The following is a 21,287-nucleotide window of genomic DNA, read 5'->3' as shown; positions in this document are numbered from 1 at the left end:
TCTCATTGTGTCATATGGATTACTGTTAATTTATTATGCTGATCTGTTCTGTATGACATCTATTGCACGTCTGTCCGTCCTGGAAGAGGGATCCCTCCTCAGTTGCTCTTCCTGAGGTTTCTACCGTTTTTTTTCCCCCGTTAAAGGGTTTTTTTGGGGAGTTTTTCCTTATCTGTTGTGAGGGTCATAAGGACAGAGGGATGTCGTATGCTGTAAAGCCCTGTGAGGCAAATTGTGATTTGTGATATTGGGCTTTATAAATAAAATTGATTGATTGATTGATGTTTACTGCATCCCACACTGAGTGATGGATCTAATAAAATATTGGTTCCAATCTGTGTCACACTGTAAGATATCAATTTACCAGACTGTCAGATTGTGCAGTGAACAGGTGGTGAATTTTCGCACTACAATGTTGATGGAAAAAAAGTGTATGAAAGCAGAGACACGTCATGAAAATGAAACTCTAGAAGCCTTTCCTCTTTGCCAGAGTTCCACAAATATCTTTTTCACTTCTCACTTGCTGGATCTTATAATTTTTCTCATTATACTGGGTAAAAAAAACACAGGTGTGAACCATGGTTATTCTATTTAACTATAATTAACGTTAACTGAAACAAAAATAAAAACTAGAATTTAGAATAAAAAAATAAAGTAACTGAAACAATGAAGTGTACTACAAAACCAAAAAAAAAAAAAAAAAAAAAGATCAAAGATTTAATGACTTCACACTTGTCTTGACAAAATTAAAAAAGACCTGCAACCTGACTCGGACTCTTACACCAGTGACTCCTGATGTCACTTGGACTTGAGCCTTTTGACTTGAAAATACTTGACACTTTCCCCAGATCCACTTTGGTTTGAACCAGTCTGACTGCATCAAACCAAGTCGCAGGAGAGAACAATGAAAAACTAACATTATTGTTACTGAGCGTCAGTTGAAAAAATGATTAAAATAATTTTGTTTGTGTACAAAAACCGAACTGTAGTTTGCAGAGCATACAGGTCAAAAATTTACATTCACGGATGCAACAACTTACAACTTTATTCAACCTTTAAAGTTAAGATATTGTTTCGGTCCTTCTTGGATCTTCATCAGATCAAAATGCTTGAAAAGTTGTATTTATGCATAATGTTCACCACCAGGTGACAAGCTCTACGATAGCAGGTTTACCATCTAAACTAGTGGTTCCCAACTGGTCCAGCCACAGTGTCCAGAGTTCTCTTTAGTCATTAGTTCAAGGTCCACACAGTTATTATATTCAGTGTCATAACTACGTTGGGCCATGTTGTTGAGCTCGTTTGCTGTCTATGTCATGTAGCTGTCTGTTTGTTACTCACTCTACAGCAGGAAATGGCACTTCAAAATAAAAGGTTTGCACCAAAAATTGTTAAAATTGTTAAAATGAACTTTTTTTTTAACAAACTTGACATGTTTGTGAGTCACTTGTGGTCCATTTAGAATGGACACGCGACCCACTTTTGGGCCTCGACCCACCAGTTGGGAACCACTGATTTAAACCACTACAGAGTGCTAGAACAATTGACAATAAATGGGAAAAATTAGTAATACAAAGGCCATACTGCAAAATATCAAACAAATATCTTAATTTATAAAACATTATACTAAAATTCATCATCTCATATATCAGTCCACATCATCTGTGTTCAAAATGTAATAAAATAGAGGCAAAACAGAAGAAATCTTTAATACATGTACAGAAGTTGGATCTGAAACACCCTTTTTAAAAAGAGGTAAAATTCCAATAAGGAAAAAAAAAAAACAATTTTCATTTTTACAGATATGTATGTCAAACACACAGAGCCACTGTGATACAACCACCATTATTTATTTTAGAAGAAATGCTTGATCTCATACTCTTGATTCAGACCTCTACATGTAATACTTCTGTGGCATGGAGGAAGCCTGCAGATGTGACTTCTTTCCTTCATGTACGCTGTTTTGTGATAGCTCTGCACCTACATGGTGTGTATGTAATTATTCTCCCTTCACAACATTTAAAGTTGCACAAAGAACTTTAAGTCAACGCTAATATTAGCATAGTTAACAAGCTAATGTTTAGCTAACGTTGTTACTCTCTTGTTAAATTAGCATTACATCTGATGAAGAGCGCATTATGACTTGTTTGGGACTCAAAACTCATTGTTAAGGGCTTGGGATTTCAGTTGGCACTTGACTATCTTGACTTGACTTGAGTGCAAAGACTTGAGACTTACTTGTGACTTGCAAAACAATGACTTGGTCCCACCTGTGGTAAATGTCCCAGTGGTTCTTCTTGCTACTGTATGTATTTCTAGTTGATAGATTTTCTTTTCCTTACAAGTCTCCAGTTTATGATAAGATGAACAGAAAACTAAAAAATTGTATACTGATATTTCTATTTACTTTTGCCTCGCTGCTATCAGTGTGCTCATGTCTTGTGTCTGGTTTCTTTGTTGTTCATTTTCTTTTTCAGTCAAGCTGCTTTTGTGTTTTTCGTATTGCTTGGTAAAAATAATCTTTTCATTTTACCTCCATCATTTTGGTTTGTGAATCTTTTCTTCTGATTGGTCGGTTTGGAGATGTGGGTTGTAGCAACAGTCACACTGTGTAAAACTGGTTTTAAATCTCTGACTTTGCTGCAGGTTGTCTTTGGTCGACTGCAGTCTAGGACCTCCCTTTAGGATTGATCCGAATCACAAACTGTAAATGGGCCACGACATGAGAACTCTGTGCTGCATTAATACTCAATGAGTGTGTATTTGTAGAAAGATATCTAGCTCATACTACAGTGTACTTTCTGAATTAAATATGCTGCAGGTTGTGTGTCTGTGCTCTGCAGCATGTATGTCACACAGTATAGTAGATGATAAACACGTACATTCACCTGACCTGACTGAGATAATTGTGTATTTTCAGGGACAAGCGCCGTAACAAAAGAGAAAAATACATGTGGAAAGGAAGCTGAACTGAGTCGCCTTCCTCAGGAAAAGAAAGACATTGCTCTATTCCAAGCATTTCTCAATAAAAAAAAAGCCTCCATCCACTATCTGTGCCTCTCCATAGCAACAAGCATTAAGCCAACTGCAGCACATCATCAACACGAATCTAGTCAGTTGTTCTAATTGGCAATGAGAGGCAAGCTAATTATAACTTTGTAAGATAGAGAAAAGACTAACATGAAAAGACACTTTAATCATAACAGTTTTATTACGACTTGAACCAAACTAAATGCCACTTAATTACTGTCCACACGTTTTTTTTAAATATGGGCTTGTTTTGAGCAGGATCGCTTTTATGTGGCGTTCAGAAATGCGAGCCCAATCATTTCATACCCTCCCCGTGGTTGTTTTGCAGCAAAACAAACGACTGAAGCACTTCAGTAGGCGCTGAAGAGCCACTGTGCTCTTCAAAATGCTGCAGCACCATTCATCAATATGCTTTCGATTAGCTCCCACCCACAGGAGACCGGTGGACATACAGAGAGTGCATGTATAGCCTCTGACCCCCATTATGTTTGGCTGTAAGCCTGCATAACAGTTTTTCACTCTATAACAAACCCTATACTGTGTACAGCCAGGTTGTGCGTGTGTTTGTGTGTAGGGGGGTATTTTATGAGTCTTATGCAACCAAATGCAGTTTGCATTGATATTTCCATTCAGCCATATGTGAAGGAATGTGCAGAGGCATTTTTTCACCTCATGGACACTCGCCAGCTTTAAAAGCCACCCTCGTCACATGGCCGAGGCACAAGGCCCAGGGCTGATGCAGCGGACAGCGGCGCCAAGCTGGCCTGGTGTTATAACACTCATACCAACATGCATTTCTTTTCCCAAGCAGCGACAGCTTTCAATTTACATTTTTGCCACATGCTGTTTTAGCTCTTTAAACAGTTAGCTGTCCCTCGCATTTGTGCACAATTTGCGTCCAAGTAGTTTCCGTTGTGTTTCATGCTCAATCATTGTCACACAATTACATGATTGCTAAACCCGGTGCATTATAATTACACTCTGACATAGCTGCATGTTGAGTGACGGGAGGAGAAAGACTTGAGAGCCCTGGATTACTTTAGACTCACTGACGGGTTACTTTACATATCCAAGCCTGCATTTAATTTCAGTTCAGTTCCCAAAGAACTTAATGAGAATGAAAGCAAGACGTGATTTATGTCAGTGGTGCAAGAAGTATTTTACTTATCCAAATTATCACTGTCAGGTTCACACATGCTTACATCCTTAAATGTTAAAAAAACAAGCACCCTTTTAGTCTTTCTGGTTGTATACAGTTAGTGGCTGTTATAGTTGTTTTATCCCCTTTTTCATAGCTGCCCTTTGGAAATGGACAGAAATAGAATAGAAGTTGATAGAAATGAATATGAGGGTGAGAGACTTTATTTGTGATACACGATCCTTTTCTGCAACCTTCCCTTTTTATGTGTGGGCGAAGGTCTTTTTATTTATTTATTATCTTTATTTATGTATTTGTTTTATTTACTTACTTATTTATTTTTGTAGGTTTTCTTTCTCTCACTGCTTATATACTGATCTGCACTGACAAAGGATATGGTAACACAGCATTTAAAAAATAAAAAGAAAGTTAAAAAACACCCTGACAAAAACTATATATTATTAGTAATGGTGGATTTGTACCATAAATGTACTCATAAATAATTAGCCAAGAGATCTTAACGCAGAAATCACCCAATAGTAAAAATTGCAATAAATGATCTTAACAGATGTTTTTTTTTTTAATATGAGATTATTGATTTTGACTGAAACGTGCCTTGCGCTTCCTCCCTGCCTCATGGTTGGGCATGCTTGTTAAAAAAGGGGCCTGGCTCTACTGCAGTCCATTTTAGATGAGGTGGGACACTGTGATTGGCTTATAGACATTCCAACAAATAAGTTTGTGCATGTGGGCGGAGTCAGATGACAGTAATCATAGATCTAAACATCCTAGAAAAGATGTGTCCATTAGAATGGACGGGGTCTCTGATGGGGTTAAGCCCCCCCTCCCGAAAAAGCCCAGTCTACTCTGATTGGTCAGTGTTTACCAGGTCTTTCACATCTGTACTCGCAGTGTCTCTGGACTGTTATGACACTGCAGCAGCAGTAGTTTCTACCTTTATATAGTATAGCTGTGACATCACAATTTCACAAGTCCAAGTCCTGACGGCTCGTTTAAAGACACAGTTCCTCAATACGATCTGTGTGCATTTCTATGTGGATTGAGTATTTTGATACTTTCACAGTATTTATACAGCATTTATAATTTAAAAAAAGACAAGAAAATCTGACTTTTTGTAGTATGGGACCTTTAAGTAAACAAGCAATAAAACAATAAATAAAACAGTGTGGGAATATTTAGTTACAAGCAAAAGTCCTGCAAAAACGTACAAACGAACAAAAGCAGTAGTATCATACTGTACGTTAAGTACCAAAGTACTCATTATACAGAATGGCTCATTTCAGAATAATGTCTATCATATGATTGTATCATTTTTTTTACATATGATTATTGATTGTATTTATGTGTAAGCATCACTTTAATGTGGCAGCTGGTAAAGGTGGACTATTTTAACAAATTTATAAACTGCCAGGTTGCTTAATCTATTATAATAATACTTCATAATTTATTTGTTAATTATACTCTCTATGAGAAGGAACTAGTAAATACGACTGTCAAATAAATATAGTCGAGTAGGAATTTTTCTCTCAGAAATGAAGGGGAGTGAAAGTATAAACTTGCAAATAAAAGAAATAAAGTACCTAAAAATGGTATGTAAGCACAGAACTACAGAAAATGTACGTAGTTACTTTTTATGTTTATGTTTACAATTTGTGAATTTTAAATATGTCTCTCTTTTCTTTTGATCTACAATAAATTAACTAATGTACGAGAGGAAAATATATATTTCATGAAAAGCTCAGTAACAGTTTTTAGAATGAACTTTAAACCTAAAAAAGTAAAAGTGACTGTTGAATTTGCCTCTGATTTTTGAGACTGTTACTATTATTTTGTAAATATTACAAATAACAATAATAATGTCACACTAAATGAATGAAAATAACGTTATAATAATTAGTAATATAATAATAATATTTACATTATTTACATGTAGTATAATGAAGCATAATTTTAGTAGTTTAGGTAAATATAAAAGAACAAAAAACCACACCTGAATAGCAAATTTAATACATAGTATATATGATTTTTCATTCATCCGTGAGCATATAAATAATGGCTGTCGAAGCATAACAATTGTTCATAAATGATCATATGTCAATCTAGACTTTACCTTTTTCCAGGTAGCATGTTAAGCTGTGTTATATAAGCCACTAACTTTTCCAAACCTCTTTCACTTCTGTCAGTCGAAGGTTATTTAGCCAAAAAAAAACCAACCCACAGCTCTACTTCTTTAATCTCCGGCCTTCCTGCAGTGACCTACAGCAGTCATCGCTCCACCACGTCTTGTCTCTTATCGCTCCTGCCTCACAAAGGACAAGATGACCTTCAGTTATAGTGGAGACAGCACATTTCTTTGCCCGTCTTTATGTCATGAGCTGAAAATTCACCCCAGTGCTGTTCAAGAAACACCTCACTCACATCTCTCCCTTCACACATCACGGCTATTTCACCAAACCTTTTACCTGGCTAACGTTATATCTGGAAATTCAGTCCAAACTTCAGGGCAAAAACATAACCTTTGGATGCTTGTGACTTTTGAGAAGTAAACATGTAAATGTATTCTACTGTTAAATTTAAACTTCTAGGGATCTGATGTGACTGAAATCTTGATCAAATTAAAAAAAACGTCTTTCAGCTTGGTCTCACTCCTAGAGCGTTTGTGCCACCCAAAGCCAGGTGTTCTGAAGCGACACACCACCACCTTTTTGCATTTGTGTTGCTACACAAACACCAAACTTTGACCTAGAAAACTGTGTTCAAGACCAACAAATAACATCAGTTGTGGCGTTTGTACCACCAAAAGCTGGGTATTTTGTAGCGACACACTGGCACCTTTCAATCTGCTGGTTTCATTGTCTAAACCTAATCGCCAACCCCTTATGTAAGTCACCTCACATGACTAACATCTACCACAATATAATCCTAACCACAACCAAGTAGTTTTGTTGCCTGAACCCAACTGCCGACCCCCTCTGCGTCAAGATACAATGCAAAAAGCTGCCCCTGGTGTCATTTTAGTAACGACCGAGCTTCTGCCAAAGACGAGTAGGGATAAGATCACGCCTAAAAAATGTTCACTAAATTCAGCACAACAAAAATAAGCCTGATAAGAAGACTGAGTGACATGTAAAGTCAGTGCAGGTCTCACCTCAGAGAGCTGCGCCCTGTAAAGAGATTTGTTGCACTGGAGAAGCTGAGCAGCCAGGTTACAGTCCTTCCTGTACATGTCCTATGGAGACACAATTAGAAGACAAGAAATAACATTTAGGGATGAATATTCACAAGTGGTGGTGAGTATTTTCATTATCCCCACTGATTATTTTACCCCTTAAGTTTCTTTCCCTGCTTTGCTTTGAGACCAAAAAACTCAGATTGTTGATGGCTGCAAACACCACCCACTTTTTCTTTGCTTCTGTGCAGGATTATGGAGGTTAAATTAAAGCGTCTCTAAAAAATAAAAGATCTAGAAAGTATCATGTTATAATAAGGAAAACATGTCTAATTGAAATTATGAATGACCATTTTTGCTTAAGGCAGGTGAACAAGGTGAAGTGTTTCATTTTATTCTCTAGAGATGAAAGGAGGCTCCTACATTATCTTCTTGTAGCTTCTCGATGGTGAGCTTTGCCTCCATCAGGTGGTTGTTGAGGACGATGATCTCTCTGCTCAGCGCTCGCTTCTCATCGTCATGGTGCTGAGACTGACCACAAGGGAGCGGTTTCAGAATTAGATTTTCACATTGATTTGCAAAGTTTCAGTTTACACAACAACCATCCACTTTTTAAATATGTTTAATCAATTTAATTCCATCACAGTAACCGACAACACAGTGAGTTTGCCATGCATCGTCTATGTCCAGGTTCATTATTGATATTTTGTCCCTTAAAGGAATACCTCAGCCACAAAATGACCATTAGTGCTAAATTCATGATGAAAAGTTTTTTTTCTCACATGCCTCTATTGAAAACTGCATTGAAAATCATTGACATTGATTTATTATCATTATTGATTAGAGACCACCTTTAACAACAGCAAAACTAAATGAAAACATCTGTTTAACTCTCACACAACTCGTGCAGTATAATTCAAGTTTTATTTATCCAGTCGTATGCTCAGTTCTTTCCAAACATATGCATTTTTGCTAACAATTCTGGCTTTGAAGAGAGCATAGATAAGTTTGATTTTCAGTTCAGTCATAAATAGTAATGTTGTAGTGAAAATGCAACATGTCTGAACTGCAGGAGTTGTGTAAAAGTTTGTAATGAGATGTTTTGATATGGTTTTGCTGTTGTTAAACGTGGTCTCCTATGAATCAATCAATAAATCAAGATGTCCGGAGATTCTCTGTGGAGGAATGCAAGAAAAACAAACAGGAAACACAGCATACAGACACACTATATACAAATGGTCATTTTGTGGGATAAGTATTCCTTTAAGGCACTGTCCCCCCAAAATAAAACAGGATTCACTGACAAAGATTCAGGCAATTAAACACAAAACCAAAACTCAAAAAACTAATTAAGGCTGTACCAAATATCTTTTTTTTTTTTACATTCAAAGCTTCTATTGAGGTTTTCAAATGAAGCTTCAAATGTCTGTCGTCATATTTTATGATGTCACCCCCCTTGAAAGACTAAATGCCAACAAATGTTGATTCAAGCAGAGTATTTCCTTTGATAAAAACATCTTTTTTCAACAAATTTTACAACATGTTATTGGAAATGTTTGGGTCACGAGTTGGAAACAATACATAGCTACCACTGTAATCTACCACTAGTGTGAGCAAAGTCTCACTCCGAAGTTGTCGAAATCTGGCGCTAGGGCAGTAACTTGCGGTGTCAGAAACCAAAAGAAAAAGGCGTCCTTTAACGTTGGCATGATACGCAGCTGGTTGACATTATACTGTAGTTTAACAGTGCCCGGGAGTGTCAGGGGGAAACGTGGCGGGACAAGGATTAAAGTTAAGGCGGCAAACGTCCCAGTGGGGCGGGAGGGCGGGAGGTGTGGTGGATGGGTCCAACAAACTTTCACCCGAGAGAGCGGTGTTTGCGTCCTGTTAGATTCCAAAGCCAAACCCTGTTCTTTTTTCCTAAACCCAACTATGTGCGTTTGTTGCTAAAGGAAAGAAAATGTCAATTCACAGTGTTGAACGGACGTCTTGCGTTTATTTTGAAAGAGACTGTATGTAAACGTTAAATTTCCTGTGAAAACAGAAGTCTATTTTGAAAGAAGACAATGCATGTAACAGGCAGAACTTCCAACGCACCCAGGGTACCTTGCACATCGTATGTGGACGTGACCAAAACGTCAATATGTGACGAAGTCGGACTGAGAATGCGTTGCTAGTGTCGCCAAACTTTATCTGCAACTATGCAGAAAAAACAGGTTAAAACAGAGTGAATATACGACAAAAAAAGCTGCACAGCTTTCAAATGTTGATTAAGAATTTGAATGTTGATGTTATGAATTAAGCTTCAAAGCCTCATAATACTCAGTGCAGACCTGAAACTAATCAACCAAACAAACATCCAGAATCTCAAGATTTTAAAGAGCAGCTTTTAAGTTGGCACCCTGATGAATGTATAATATAACCAGGATCTATTCTCTGTCCATTGTGTATGAGATCACCGCTCTAAATATAAACACAGGGTGGATACACTAAAGATACACTAAGCAAGTTCACACACTGAGTGTTTAAGTTGCAGCAGAGACACTGTAGCTGATTTTTTTGGTTACTATGGGTTACCAAGAAACCATGACATCAGTAAACTAAGCACAGCACAGAAGTGCATTTTCTCCTCTTGCTGTCTGATGGGGACAGAGTTCAGGTTTGTCTTTGTGAAGCACTTTTTTTTTTTACTGCTGTTTCAATTCAGCACTTGCTGCCTTTCATGCTGATTTCCTGTCAGTGTCTGAGGTTAGTATTATACGACAGCTGCAATAAAAACAAAAAAAGTGGCCTTGTGTGCAAAAGTTTTGTCGTCTCTCTTAAGGCTTTTTCTTTCGTTGAACAGTGCAGCTGCGCGAGCAGAAGCACACTCAAAGTATATCACTGTGTTTATCTGTCTTGTAATTACATTCTCTATAGTTGTGCAGGGCCACGGGGTCAGATGGGTTTGTGGCACCTCTGGAGTAAACAAGCTTTACGATTACAGAGAGACTTACTCAGCACCTCTCTCGCCCTTGAGGAGGGAATACGTGAGATGAATCAATGAGCTGATGAGGACGCTTTTACAAGAAAATAAAAGCTGCTGGAGTTTATTTTTTAAAATTTTTCTCCTCTCACAAAATCCCGGCTGACCCCCGGCTCCTTATTGACCTGGTATCTCACTGCTGTGGCGCTGTAATCACGACGAGGGCCGCGGTGATTATTATCTTGTGCTGTAACAAACCCATTCGCTGAGCGTTCTCAGCTGTCTATTCAACAGCAAAGACACCTGATTGTCATACAGTGTTCTCAGGCAGGCTAGTTAATTGTATCTTTCCACCGGCGAAAGCAGTGTCTGACAAATGAAGTGAGGTGCGGCGCACTGAGGAACAATGGGTTTGCTATCACTCTGCCATTGGAAGGAGGACAGCCAATTGTAATAGGCCATAATTAACGTCAGTGGTACCAACAGCAGGGCATATTCATATTCAAATTGGCTGTCCAAGTGTTCTGCACCACGTCTAAACCCCATGACTCGCTGAGGCGCTTCTCTTTCTTCTGTGTCTACAGGTACTTAAACTTAAGCATGGGAATTCATATCACACACGCATGCACACACACACTCACAGGGGGATTGCACACTTACATTTCTGTGGATCTTTTCCTCCAGATCTTGGTTGATCCTCTGCAGTGCCGAGTAGCTGCTTTGTATTCTAAACGACACAATAAACGACATTGCTCACTCGCAGATAATAGTTTGTACGAACACACACAGTACGGAGCAGCAGCCTCTCCAAACCGGAAATAAGCATATCAGCAGGCTCAGCACTACACAAGTCAGAGCTAACGCTAGAAGCCATGGTTTCAGTTTGTAGCACTTGTAAGTCATTTTCACATCTTACTGACCTCACTCGACTGATACGATGATTTACTGAATGTTTTATTCTGTTATTTGTGATCCAGGCAGCAGAGACGTACTATATAAGACAACATAAAAATCTGTATCACTCACTCCCTATGCCCAGTGGATCCCAGCCTGGGGGCCTTAAGATAAATCTGAGGGGTCACAAGATGATTAAGGGAATAAGAGAGAAATACTTTATGTTACACAAAACACTATTTTTTCTGACTTTTTTCAAAATCTTCCTTTTTTTCTGGTGAAATATTGGATATTTTCACTCCTGCAGCTTTCTAAGAATCCCTCAAGTGAAACAGAACAACTCTTTGGTTCAGCGCACACAATGAACTGTATGTTAAACTGTATTTTAAGAGATCTCAAGACAACAAAGATTGGAAGCCACAGTCCTGAGCAAATGGTAGAGGAGGACAGTCAAATACACACTTTCAAGATTTAAAACAAAATCATATGAAATAATAATCATGCAGTTTGATAAATTACCCAGATAATAAACAGCCCTGCACAATGTGCTGATTTCTCTAAACCTTATGACACCATTGATCTAATAAATTGTATGTTCATGGATTTGATTATCTTAATCTGGACTGTTCGTCTGAGACAACACAGACTATCAGCACTGATGGTCTCTATAACAATACTCTGCTTTTTGTGTCTGATATGGTTTACACAAAAAAAGCCCGAAACACATCACTCTGTACAGGTCAAGAAGGTCAAACATTCAATGACAGTAATAATAAGCCAAAGACATGTTTTTAGTGGAGGACTTTTGAGGTGTACCACAAGGCGCCATTCTTGTCCCATAATGATTTCGATTCTTCATAAGTGAATTCTTTATAAACAGATATCTGCACATGTATGTAGAATCTGTAGATGTTGGACAAGATTTTGGTACAGAAAGTGTTCTTGTTTCTGTTTGTAGTCTGGGTAATATTAAACAATCACATTTGAACGGCAAGTAAATAGTCTGTGTAGAGAGGCTGAACACATTGGCCAGAGTCCTGTCCCAGAACCCACTGGCAATGTCTGATGATGAGTTACCACAGCTTTTCTGAAAAATGTATTGGCAACTTTATATGCTGTTTCTTCCAAAGAGGAGGTCTTGGCTTGGATATCTGCTAGCTACACCAGGGCCATGTTCAGTCTTAAAACAGTGTGCACCTTTTTGCTACAGTTTCCACGCTGAACAACACGTTTCCACTAAATGGTGTGCAACAGACTTTGAGGTACGTTTTCTTTCGTTGGGTGGATGTATTGGAGGTGTTACCCAGTCAGCAGTGATGTGTATATCAGTCAAATTCTACTAGATCTTTCTTAGCTAGATCTAATTTTTGTTTTAATTTCACACTAATGTTGGCAATGTAAGCATAAGTTTCCCATGCCGGTAAACCCCCTTCGAGTTGGACTGAATGAATCCCTGCCATATTAAAAAAGGAGTGCACTTGCAAAACACAACAGGGTGTTCAACGTATTATTGTTTTGCTATGTTTTGTCTGGGCTAAAAACAGCCTGGATCAGCCTCAAATATTATAAATATCAGCCATCACCCCCAGAGGCTTATCGTCATCAGTCCAATAGCTGATGGTTTCCGATATTGCCATAAGTGTGGCAGGTGGCACAGAGAAAAAAGGGGAGGTGCACCAATTAGTTTGCAGATATAAAGCAACCAGCAGGAGGAACTCGGGTTGCGCCGTTGGTGCAGCCCGATGGAGTGAGGCAGGTGCACACCTCCTTCCATGCTGAGAAGATGAGTGCAGTGAAGTGCAGGAACAACTGGTAGGCCTAAGGCTGTTTTCTGTGTGTAGTGTTTTATGCTGTCGGGGTAAAATGTGAGTGTGACATTTATTGTTTTCATTTGTTTCAGACCTGCTTCCCTGCTGGGTTAAAGGCAGCTGGCAGTAGGGAAGTAGATCGACGTACCGGATGTTTGAACGTTTAGTCATGTATTTTTTAAACATTTAATCTGTATTTTAATATCTGGCAATAAAGTGTTTTTGATTGTTAATATTTGTTTCTCTGCAGATCATCTGTGGTCCTTTAGCTGCTCTTGCTGTGGGACTATTTTTGTTGTTTCTTTGTTTGTTGTTTATTAGGCGTTTGTTTCTTTCTAGTCCACCCTGGCAAGAGAGTGGGCAAAAGGTTCTGGGTACTGCCCTTGGGGTAGACTAGTTTCATTTCTTTATTTTTGTTTGTTTGTTTGTTTGTTTCATCTGCCTGCTTCCAATTACTAATTCACTCAGGTCGGTCAGACAGTCAGGGCAGGTTAAAGTGGGACGTGGCTGTTTGTTTGCAGTGAAAATAATCACATGTGTAAACTTTCGAATCACTGTGCTAGACGTATTGATTGCATTGTGCACTGGTGTGAGAGTGGAACTAAACCCCTGCCCTGTTAGTGAGAGCTGGGAAGTCAGCTGTGAGGAGCTGAACTTATAACTGTAATAACTGTAATTAAAAAACAGTCTATTCTTTACCGCCTTGATTGTCATGCAGTATGCTAGGGACCTTTTTTTTTTTTTTTTTTGCAGTGCCAATTTCTGTGCAGACGACATAGTCTTAAATGCATTTGGCTCCGCTCCCATTCAAGCATTGTCAAGATTACAATCTGCTTTTGACATTTTTCAGAAACCACTACACAATCCGAAACTTGTACCAAATGCTGATCACACAACATTTGTTTCATTAAAAACCAACGTTTCCAAGAACCAATAGTTCCTCTTCTTGGTATTCAGACACTTACAGTAATGGTGCTTGGCTTGGATAGAAGCCATTTTGGCTATGTTCTATTTTACAGGTCTTTATTTCTGTACAATCTACAGGGACGTTTCCTGTGAGGAACTTTCTAATTTGGTACAAAGGAAAATAGAGACAAAATGTGTCACTTAGTTTCTTTGTTTTGCACGTTTCTCTTTAGATGACAGGAAACCATCCTGTGTGTGCTTGATTATTAAAATATCCTGACACACTACTCAAGACACTCTAAAACAACTTGATGCAGTCTTTGATTGTGCCTTGCATTTCATTAAATCTAATGAGAAAAAAGTCAGCTGCTCCTCATTAGCAGCAAGAAAAGAATTGCATACTGTCCTTTCTGTTCAAGCTATAAGGGTCTCCTCTTAAAACCCCCCCAGTGTATTACATCTCTCCCCAATTTTTAAAGCTGCTGTTCACTGGACCAGAACGCAAGACCGGCTAACTTTAGATACCCATGGGTAAATACAGAGTTTTTGAAAGTTCAGCGCAGCACTTCATAGCATATAAATGGAGGGAAAAGCACAGGATTTATAGATTGAATGTCTCGTCCCACTGGGTCAATTTAAACTTTTAACTGTGGGCCTTTTTGGAAAGGATTGTTCTGGATGCTGCTTGTTTAGACTCACATGTGACATGTGGAGATCTGTGTTATTACATCACCTGTGTGTCCGTGTTTTATCTGCTGTACTCAGGTTTCTCTTACAAAAGCAATTTCACATGAAGGAATTTGGGCCAAAATATTCTCACAATCCAAATTCTCAAACTACTGACCTTGTGTGGAGCCTTTTTTCTAAACCTTATTCACTTTTTTAAGCTATATTGTGATAGTGAGTGAGATATGAAAGAGGAAAGAGATGGGAAAAGCTGCAGCAAAGGGCCCTGAGTCAGACTTAGGACCAGGCTGCTGCATGAAGAACTCTGCCTTAATGGTATGTGCTCTACCTGGTGAGCTACCAGGGGCCCTCTCCTGCTTTACTTTAGTGTAATATATTTTGAGTAGTGGTGGAAAGCAAGTACACTTGCTCAAGTCCTGCACTTAAGGACAATTTTGAGGTACTTGAGTATTTCCATTGTCTACTCTTCTGCATTTAAGCAAGGCATAATCTACTTGCTACTACTTGGATTTTACATAAAAAACATATAATAAACTTAGCAAATACAATTAATTGTAAAGGTTTTTATTGTGTAAAATATGATTTTAAAAAAGCCTCAAGTGATGTCACCTGAGTCAGCATTGGTTGGAGCTAAAGACTACAAGTTTGAAAATGAGAGTGTAAAGTTAGAAAGAGTTGAGAGCCCATCTCTCATCTCTGTTTGAGACTAGCAGCTTGAGCTACATTAGCCGCTACTAACATAACACATCCACAGCTATGAGCCAGCTGTTAGTGGTTGGATTGCATCGTGGGTTATGTAGGCAGCAGGTTTTGACAAGCTCTGGTTCTGCTATCATGAAACTGATAATGTTGTAAGATTGCAATGCTAAAACGGCAGGGCGTTCTCACTCCCAACTCATCAAATATGAATGCTTGATCAAGGGCCCCTGACGTCAGATACCGACGCCCCGAGGAAACCTTCAGTGTCTGTATTAGATGCACAGGGCTGCATCATTATTAGATGCTTGGAGCAACAGCCATAATATAAGAAGCGATAAGTGTAAGGTGGTCCAAACAAACGCAGGACTTTCACCTGTTTCCAACTGTTCGTGCCCTGTGTAAAACCAAGAGTCATTTACAGTACCAATGAAGAGTGACAGAAAAGAGAGGTGATGACATGCAGTAAAGGGCCTCAGTTTGGAATCAAACCGCGACCAAAACATTACTTCATGGGGTGTGCACTCCACCAGGTGAGCTACTGGGGCACCTAAAGTTTGTTCAACTACATACCGTAATATAGTAGCCATGTGATGCATGTGATGTTATGTTGGTACCAGGTGTTTTTATTAAAACCCAAACAATGATGTTTTTTCCAAACCTTACCAAGTACTTTTGTCGCCGAAACATAAAAGTGTTCATAAACATATTTTGATTCAAGTTTATTTTGAGAAGACACAGTATGCATATTACTTGCGGAAACTGTACATTTCTTGTAAAAACTGACGTTTATCATGTACTGAACAGAAACTGCCACGGCATCCTGTATACAGTTCGGATTCTTGCCAATTTACCTGTTTTTTTTTTGTTTTTTTTAATGAAACAGGCAGTTCTTCTGTGCAAATGGCAGGAGTCTAATGGACTGAATCATGATTAAAAAAGAGAGTAAGATGGCGGGGGGGACATCTGTGAGAGGGAAAACGACAGAACAACGGAGCAATATAGTGGAGAATCGGGCCAGGGGAGATAGAGGGAGCGAGCTCGAGATAGGGAAAGAAAACAAGAGAAAGACAAAGGGGCGCTGCAAGGTGACATGGTTGGCAATGTTTGCCTCTGCCTCCCCAGCAGTGGAAGAGATGTGCGTAACATGCAGCGAGGACTAGTGATCATGGTCACACTGGACGCAACCCGCTCTGCCGAACCAGTCGTGCACGAGACCATAGACACTTGAAATAACAGAAGGAAGAGAAAGAGAAGTGATGCGAGGAAACACGTCAACCCTTAGCTTGTAATAAATGTTTAAATATTCTAGAAACATAATATATAAAATATAGCCAGAAATAATATATGTATTGACTTGAGCCTTTAGGTCTGGCTTTGGTTGGGCTTGGACAGAAACTGTGCAAGTTCATGTAAGATAAGGACTGATTTCATGGGCCTGATCAGAGCTCTACCTGAGTGTCCAAAACTGACACTACAGGGGTACCTAGAGCATCACAGTTTGATGCGTAGAGGCACCCAACAGCGTCGGCATTTGATGAGTTGAGAGTGAGAATGTCTTGAAATCAGTGGAGTACTCATTTACATAGGATTTTAAATTCAGGACTTTTCACTTGTAAAGGACTATTGTGGTATGCACTGTGGTATTGGTACCTTCACTTTACGGATCCAAGTTCTTCTTCCACGTGTGTTGTACAATTTGTGTGCCTACCTGCGGAGTTTATCAGTAAACTTGTCCAGCTCCTCCTGTGCTCGGCGCAGCTCCGTCTCCAGGTATTGCCGCGTGGAGTCGAACTCGCTCTGCAGCAGCTCCAGCTTGTGTGTCGTGTAGGAAAGCCTCTTCCGTAAGTCCTCCTTCTGCTCCAGCAATGAGCTGCACACACACACACACACACACACACACACACACACATAGGCACACACACACACACACACACAGTAGATGATTGTGTTCAGGGCATATGGTGCAGGAAACAAGATTGTAACTTGGGTATATGCTCATCTAAATGGACCTATAAGGGTCTACATATCTTTTTAATGCACCCCTGAGCGGCCATGCAGCGGTGATGAGGACATCATGAGAGGGTGATAAAAGCAGAAAAGTTGTGTGAGAAAGTGCTTTGCATGAAGAAAACATGGGACCAAAACACGGGTCTCTAATTAAGAATCCAAGCGGGGGCAGGCAAGGATACAGAGCTTTTTAAGTCATTTGAGCATTACATCTCTTTTTCAGCATTAAAGCTCTGCAGCACATTACAGAAACCCAATCACCAGTGAGATTGGTCCCGCCGAAGGAAAAAAAAAAGAGACGGTGTAATCTGTGATGAAATATGAGCCAATGAACTCTAATACATCACATGAATGGACTGTGAAGGCTCAGATTTACGGAACAGCGATACCCTCCACATGTAATTCAGCCAGACAGCACAATGATGACTATTTTCAGAGTATGTGCATTACCTGGGCTTCAATCTAATAAAAGGGCAAGTGTGAGTGGGAAAAGAGGAAATGTCTGTTGCCGTGATGGATCTGAGTGTGCACGGCTGGGCTTAATGGACCCTGTATTGATGGACAGATGGAGGAAGGAGGGTAATGACTCTATCTGCAGCCGGATAACAGATAGCACAGAGTGGATGGAGATGTGGTCACGTCGCTCTTTTCGCTTCCTCTCTTTGTCTCTCTTTTAACAAGATCATAGATTCAGAAGGTGGGGGCTGAGACAGACTGAAAGAAATCAGGGGCAGGTTCTTTTCAGTGTTTTCAGGTCACTAAGTGGAGGTGTCATCCAGTTTCCAGCTCATTAATATGCATGATAACAAGTACATTCGCTAAGAGAATAAATATCACCCGTCTAGTCATTCCTCTGTAACTCTGTTGAAGTTTTAGTCAAACCTTTTGTCTTACAAACCACTTGAGCTAGTATATTAATTGCAGACAGTCGCACAAATAATACAAATAAGGTATTAATGATATGAATTGATTCACAGACGTTCCAAACAGTATTGTCTTGCTTTTGTTTTCTCCTGCCTCACTAGGTGATCTAAGTAGTGGCATATAAGCCAATGTGGGCCGGGTACCTTTAGGTGTCCGACACCTGAATGATAAGTTTAGACAAATAATAAAGACACAGAGCTGCTGACGAGGCAGAAATCTCACTGGTTGATTTAAATTTCAGTGAGCATATTGAAAGCAAATGTTTTTGGCGAGCAGCATCCAAACAGTACACATTCTTGTCGTCTACTCACAAACAGGCTGCACTGAGGCAAGCCAATAGGATGGTTAACGACCTGTAACATTTTCTATACTACGAGTATCAGTTACTGCTCCTTGAGTCCCTCAAAGCAGATTACATAGATTTAAAAATTCATTTTTCTGTGTCACAGAAATGTATAAACAGTGGTAGATGGGGAAACAAGGTGAGGGGAAAAGGGACTGCCTTTGTTTTTATCAGTATTGTTGATGTGTTTGCTTTGTCTGCTTGCCGAGGTGGTTTTAGAAGCTTGCTATGTTTTCTTTTACTTATTACCAACTTTTGGATGTATGTACCTTTGTATGTGTGTTTTTTGGATGTGGAATGTTGTTTTTATGGCTGCAGCATGGGGGTGGAAAGCTCAAAACAAATTTCCCACACTGGGACAATAAAGGTTGTCTTGAATCTTGAGTCTTGGCTCAGAGTGCTTATAACTAAATGACAAATTATGCCATTTGTTTTGTTGTTTGTGTTTTGTGATCTGATACTGGTATTTATTTATTTATATCTTGGTTAAAGTTAGTTAAAGATTGCTTTCATGGTTAAGATATACTATAGTTAACTGTTGGTAGGAGAGGTTTTGGACAGTATGATAACTACTGGTAGAAATTAAAGAGGTAGTGGAAGCAAGATTAGCGGCTTAGCGAGGTATGTTCAGTCTAAAGCCAGAGTTTTCTGGGCTCTCTTTCAACCTGGCTACATCGCCGTGGCAACTTATGCTGCAGACCTAACCTGGGGTCTCATTTACATGTATAAACATTGCGTTCACATAAAACGAGGCCTGAAAGAGGCGTACGCCACTTCCTACACAAAAGTTGTGACGTATGAAAACGGACTTGGTGGGAGAAACTTTGACGCATGCTTACAAACAATTTGGAGATGGGAAATTGGCGTTGCAGATGGTGAGGTGGAAGCCTGATTGTAGAAATTGTTGAATTGTTGGCTGTTTATGTTCCAAATTTGGCTTAAAGAGTGCCTTTCATTGTTCCTTTGAGTTGCACCATGATATAGTTAATTGTCAGTATATGAGCGATACAGAATGTCAGCTGAGGCCTAAGTTATTAATGCACTTAATCCAACTTGTTGAGCTGTAACCATAAAAATAGAGTGACAATCATTATATTTCTTTTTCCGTCATGTTCCATACATACCCTTGAACAAAGCTGTGCAATTAGAGTAGCGCGTACGGTATGCATCACCTCACTTTGGGAACCTACAGTATATCAGTGATGCAGAGAATTTGATTAAGAATATTGTTTTATTTTATCTGCAAGGCTGAACTTCTGACTATGTTTGTGTTCTCTGGTCCATCTGCCTACGCTGGCCATAAAAGAAGCCTTGTATAAAACAACAGGTAGCACACAGTTCACTTTATTATTAATCAGGATGACATTTATATGCATATGAAATGTGATATAATTCCTTCAAACTACGATACTATACACTTTGGATTAGGTTTCATGCTTAGTCCTGACTTGCAGAGGTGAGTTTTTCCACTGCTGGTATACTACAGCTGATGGAACATTGATTAGAAAATTGATTAGTCTGTTGGTATTGATCACAGATAACAGCCTATTCAATCAGTAAAATTCATTTCACTTTGATTTGCCCTGAAACTAAAGTGATTTCTACGTCTCCTTCATTATGGGACATTAAATGCGGGTCTTAAATGTAATGTTTAAATCTGCTGCATTACGTTTAATGTGTCAGAGCTGTATTATGTGCAGCCACCACATTAGAAATTAACAGAGTAATAAAATAAATATATTCACCTATGAGTTCACACCATTAGCACTATTAACGCAAGCACTCCTTTCTTGCCTTGATTGAAGCATCAGTGTTGCTTTTTACTGGAATATCTTTTAATCCTGGTCATAGGTGGAGGTAGGCAGCACACGATCAATTAATTTCAAGAGTCAAATGATGCGTTGAATGCGTCATTTGACAGGTTTTATGGGAACGTGCACAGAAGCAGAAAGCCAGTGGTTAACAGAGCAGGTTGATAACCAGCCTTCGTGGTACCTGTTATCATTGTGCAACAACATTTACTTCTGAATGATGAGTTAAAGTAAAATACTCGTCTACTTCCACTTTAAGAATCACTTTGCTGATTTGATTTGTTTTGTTTCGTCAGTTCGAAGATTTGTTTCCTTTGTTTTAACACAGAGCAACTGCATTACCATCCAAACACACACTACAGGTACATCACTGATTTTGACCAATTATTAGGGTTGCTAGTTAGCTAATTTGTACTTCTGAAAAATGTGGTTCTCTATGTCCTTTAACTTCCACTCAAATCCAAAAAAGTATTTCTGCCTCCAGCTCAGCTCTGCACCAAGAAATGTTTGCACAAATAAAACTCCACTCAGTCACCACTAAACACAGAGCTATAACAGGCTAAACGCTAAATAAGGAAGCAAATTAGACATGACAATTTCACACTGAATCTGTAATACTGTTAATTCTTCAGGTGATAGCCATGATTGAAGTGCAAAGCTGCTGCATCTACAACCAGTGAGTAAAAGAATACCTGCCTACGGAGTGATTCAATGAATACCTCAACTGACTGGAGGGCATTTCGGTGCAGCATCACCCAGCAGCCCCCACCTCCAGCTTCTCTTTGATTGGCAGGCATTAGCAGGGGAATACAGGTGTTTGTTGTTTGATAGAGGATGAGTTTACGTGAAGTAGCTCCAGGGATGAAAAATCCCCCATTAGTGACC

General features: G+C 39.2%; 1 protein-coding gene across 2 annotated transcripts in view; it reads right to left on the bottom strand.

The window, feature by feature from the left end:
* The window catches only part of si:dkey-174m14.3 (uncharacterized protein LOC563117 homolog), a 57,753-nt gene that overhangs the window by 3,227 nt on the left and 33,239 nt on the right, over nt 1-21,287 (bottom strand). For both annotated transcript variants that reach the window (XM_050058319.1, XM_050058318.1), the window contains 4 exons: nt 17,026-17,187; nt 10,984-11,050; nt 7,782-7,889; nt 7,338-7,418 (listed from right to left, as the gene is read on the bottom strand). In XM_050058319.1, the coding sequence (XP_049914276.1) occupies nt 7,338-7,418; nt 7,782-7,889; nt 10,984-11,050; nt 17,026-17,187 (418 nt within the window). The remainder of the gene's footprint in view (nt 1-7,337; nt 7,419-7,781; nt 7,890-10,983; nt 11,051-17,025; nt 17,188-21,287) is intronic.

Source organism: Epinephelus moara, chromosome 12, assembly GCF_006386435.1.
Source record: "Epinephelus moara isolate mb chromosome 12, YSFRI_EMoa_1.0, whole genome shotgun sequence".
In the NCBI taxonomy this organism is placed as follows: Eukaryota; Metazoa; Chordata; class Actinopteri; order Perciformes; family Serranidae; genus Epinephelus; species Epinephelus moara.
The sequence above is the reverse complement of the archived record's forward strand: the minus strand, read 5'-3'. Positions and strand labels throughout refer to the sequence as shown.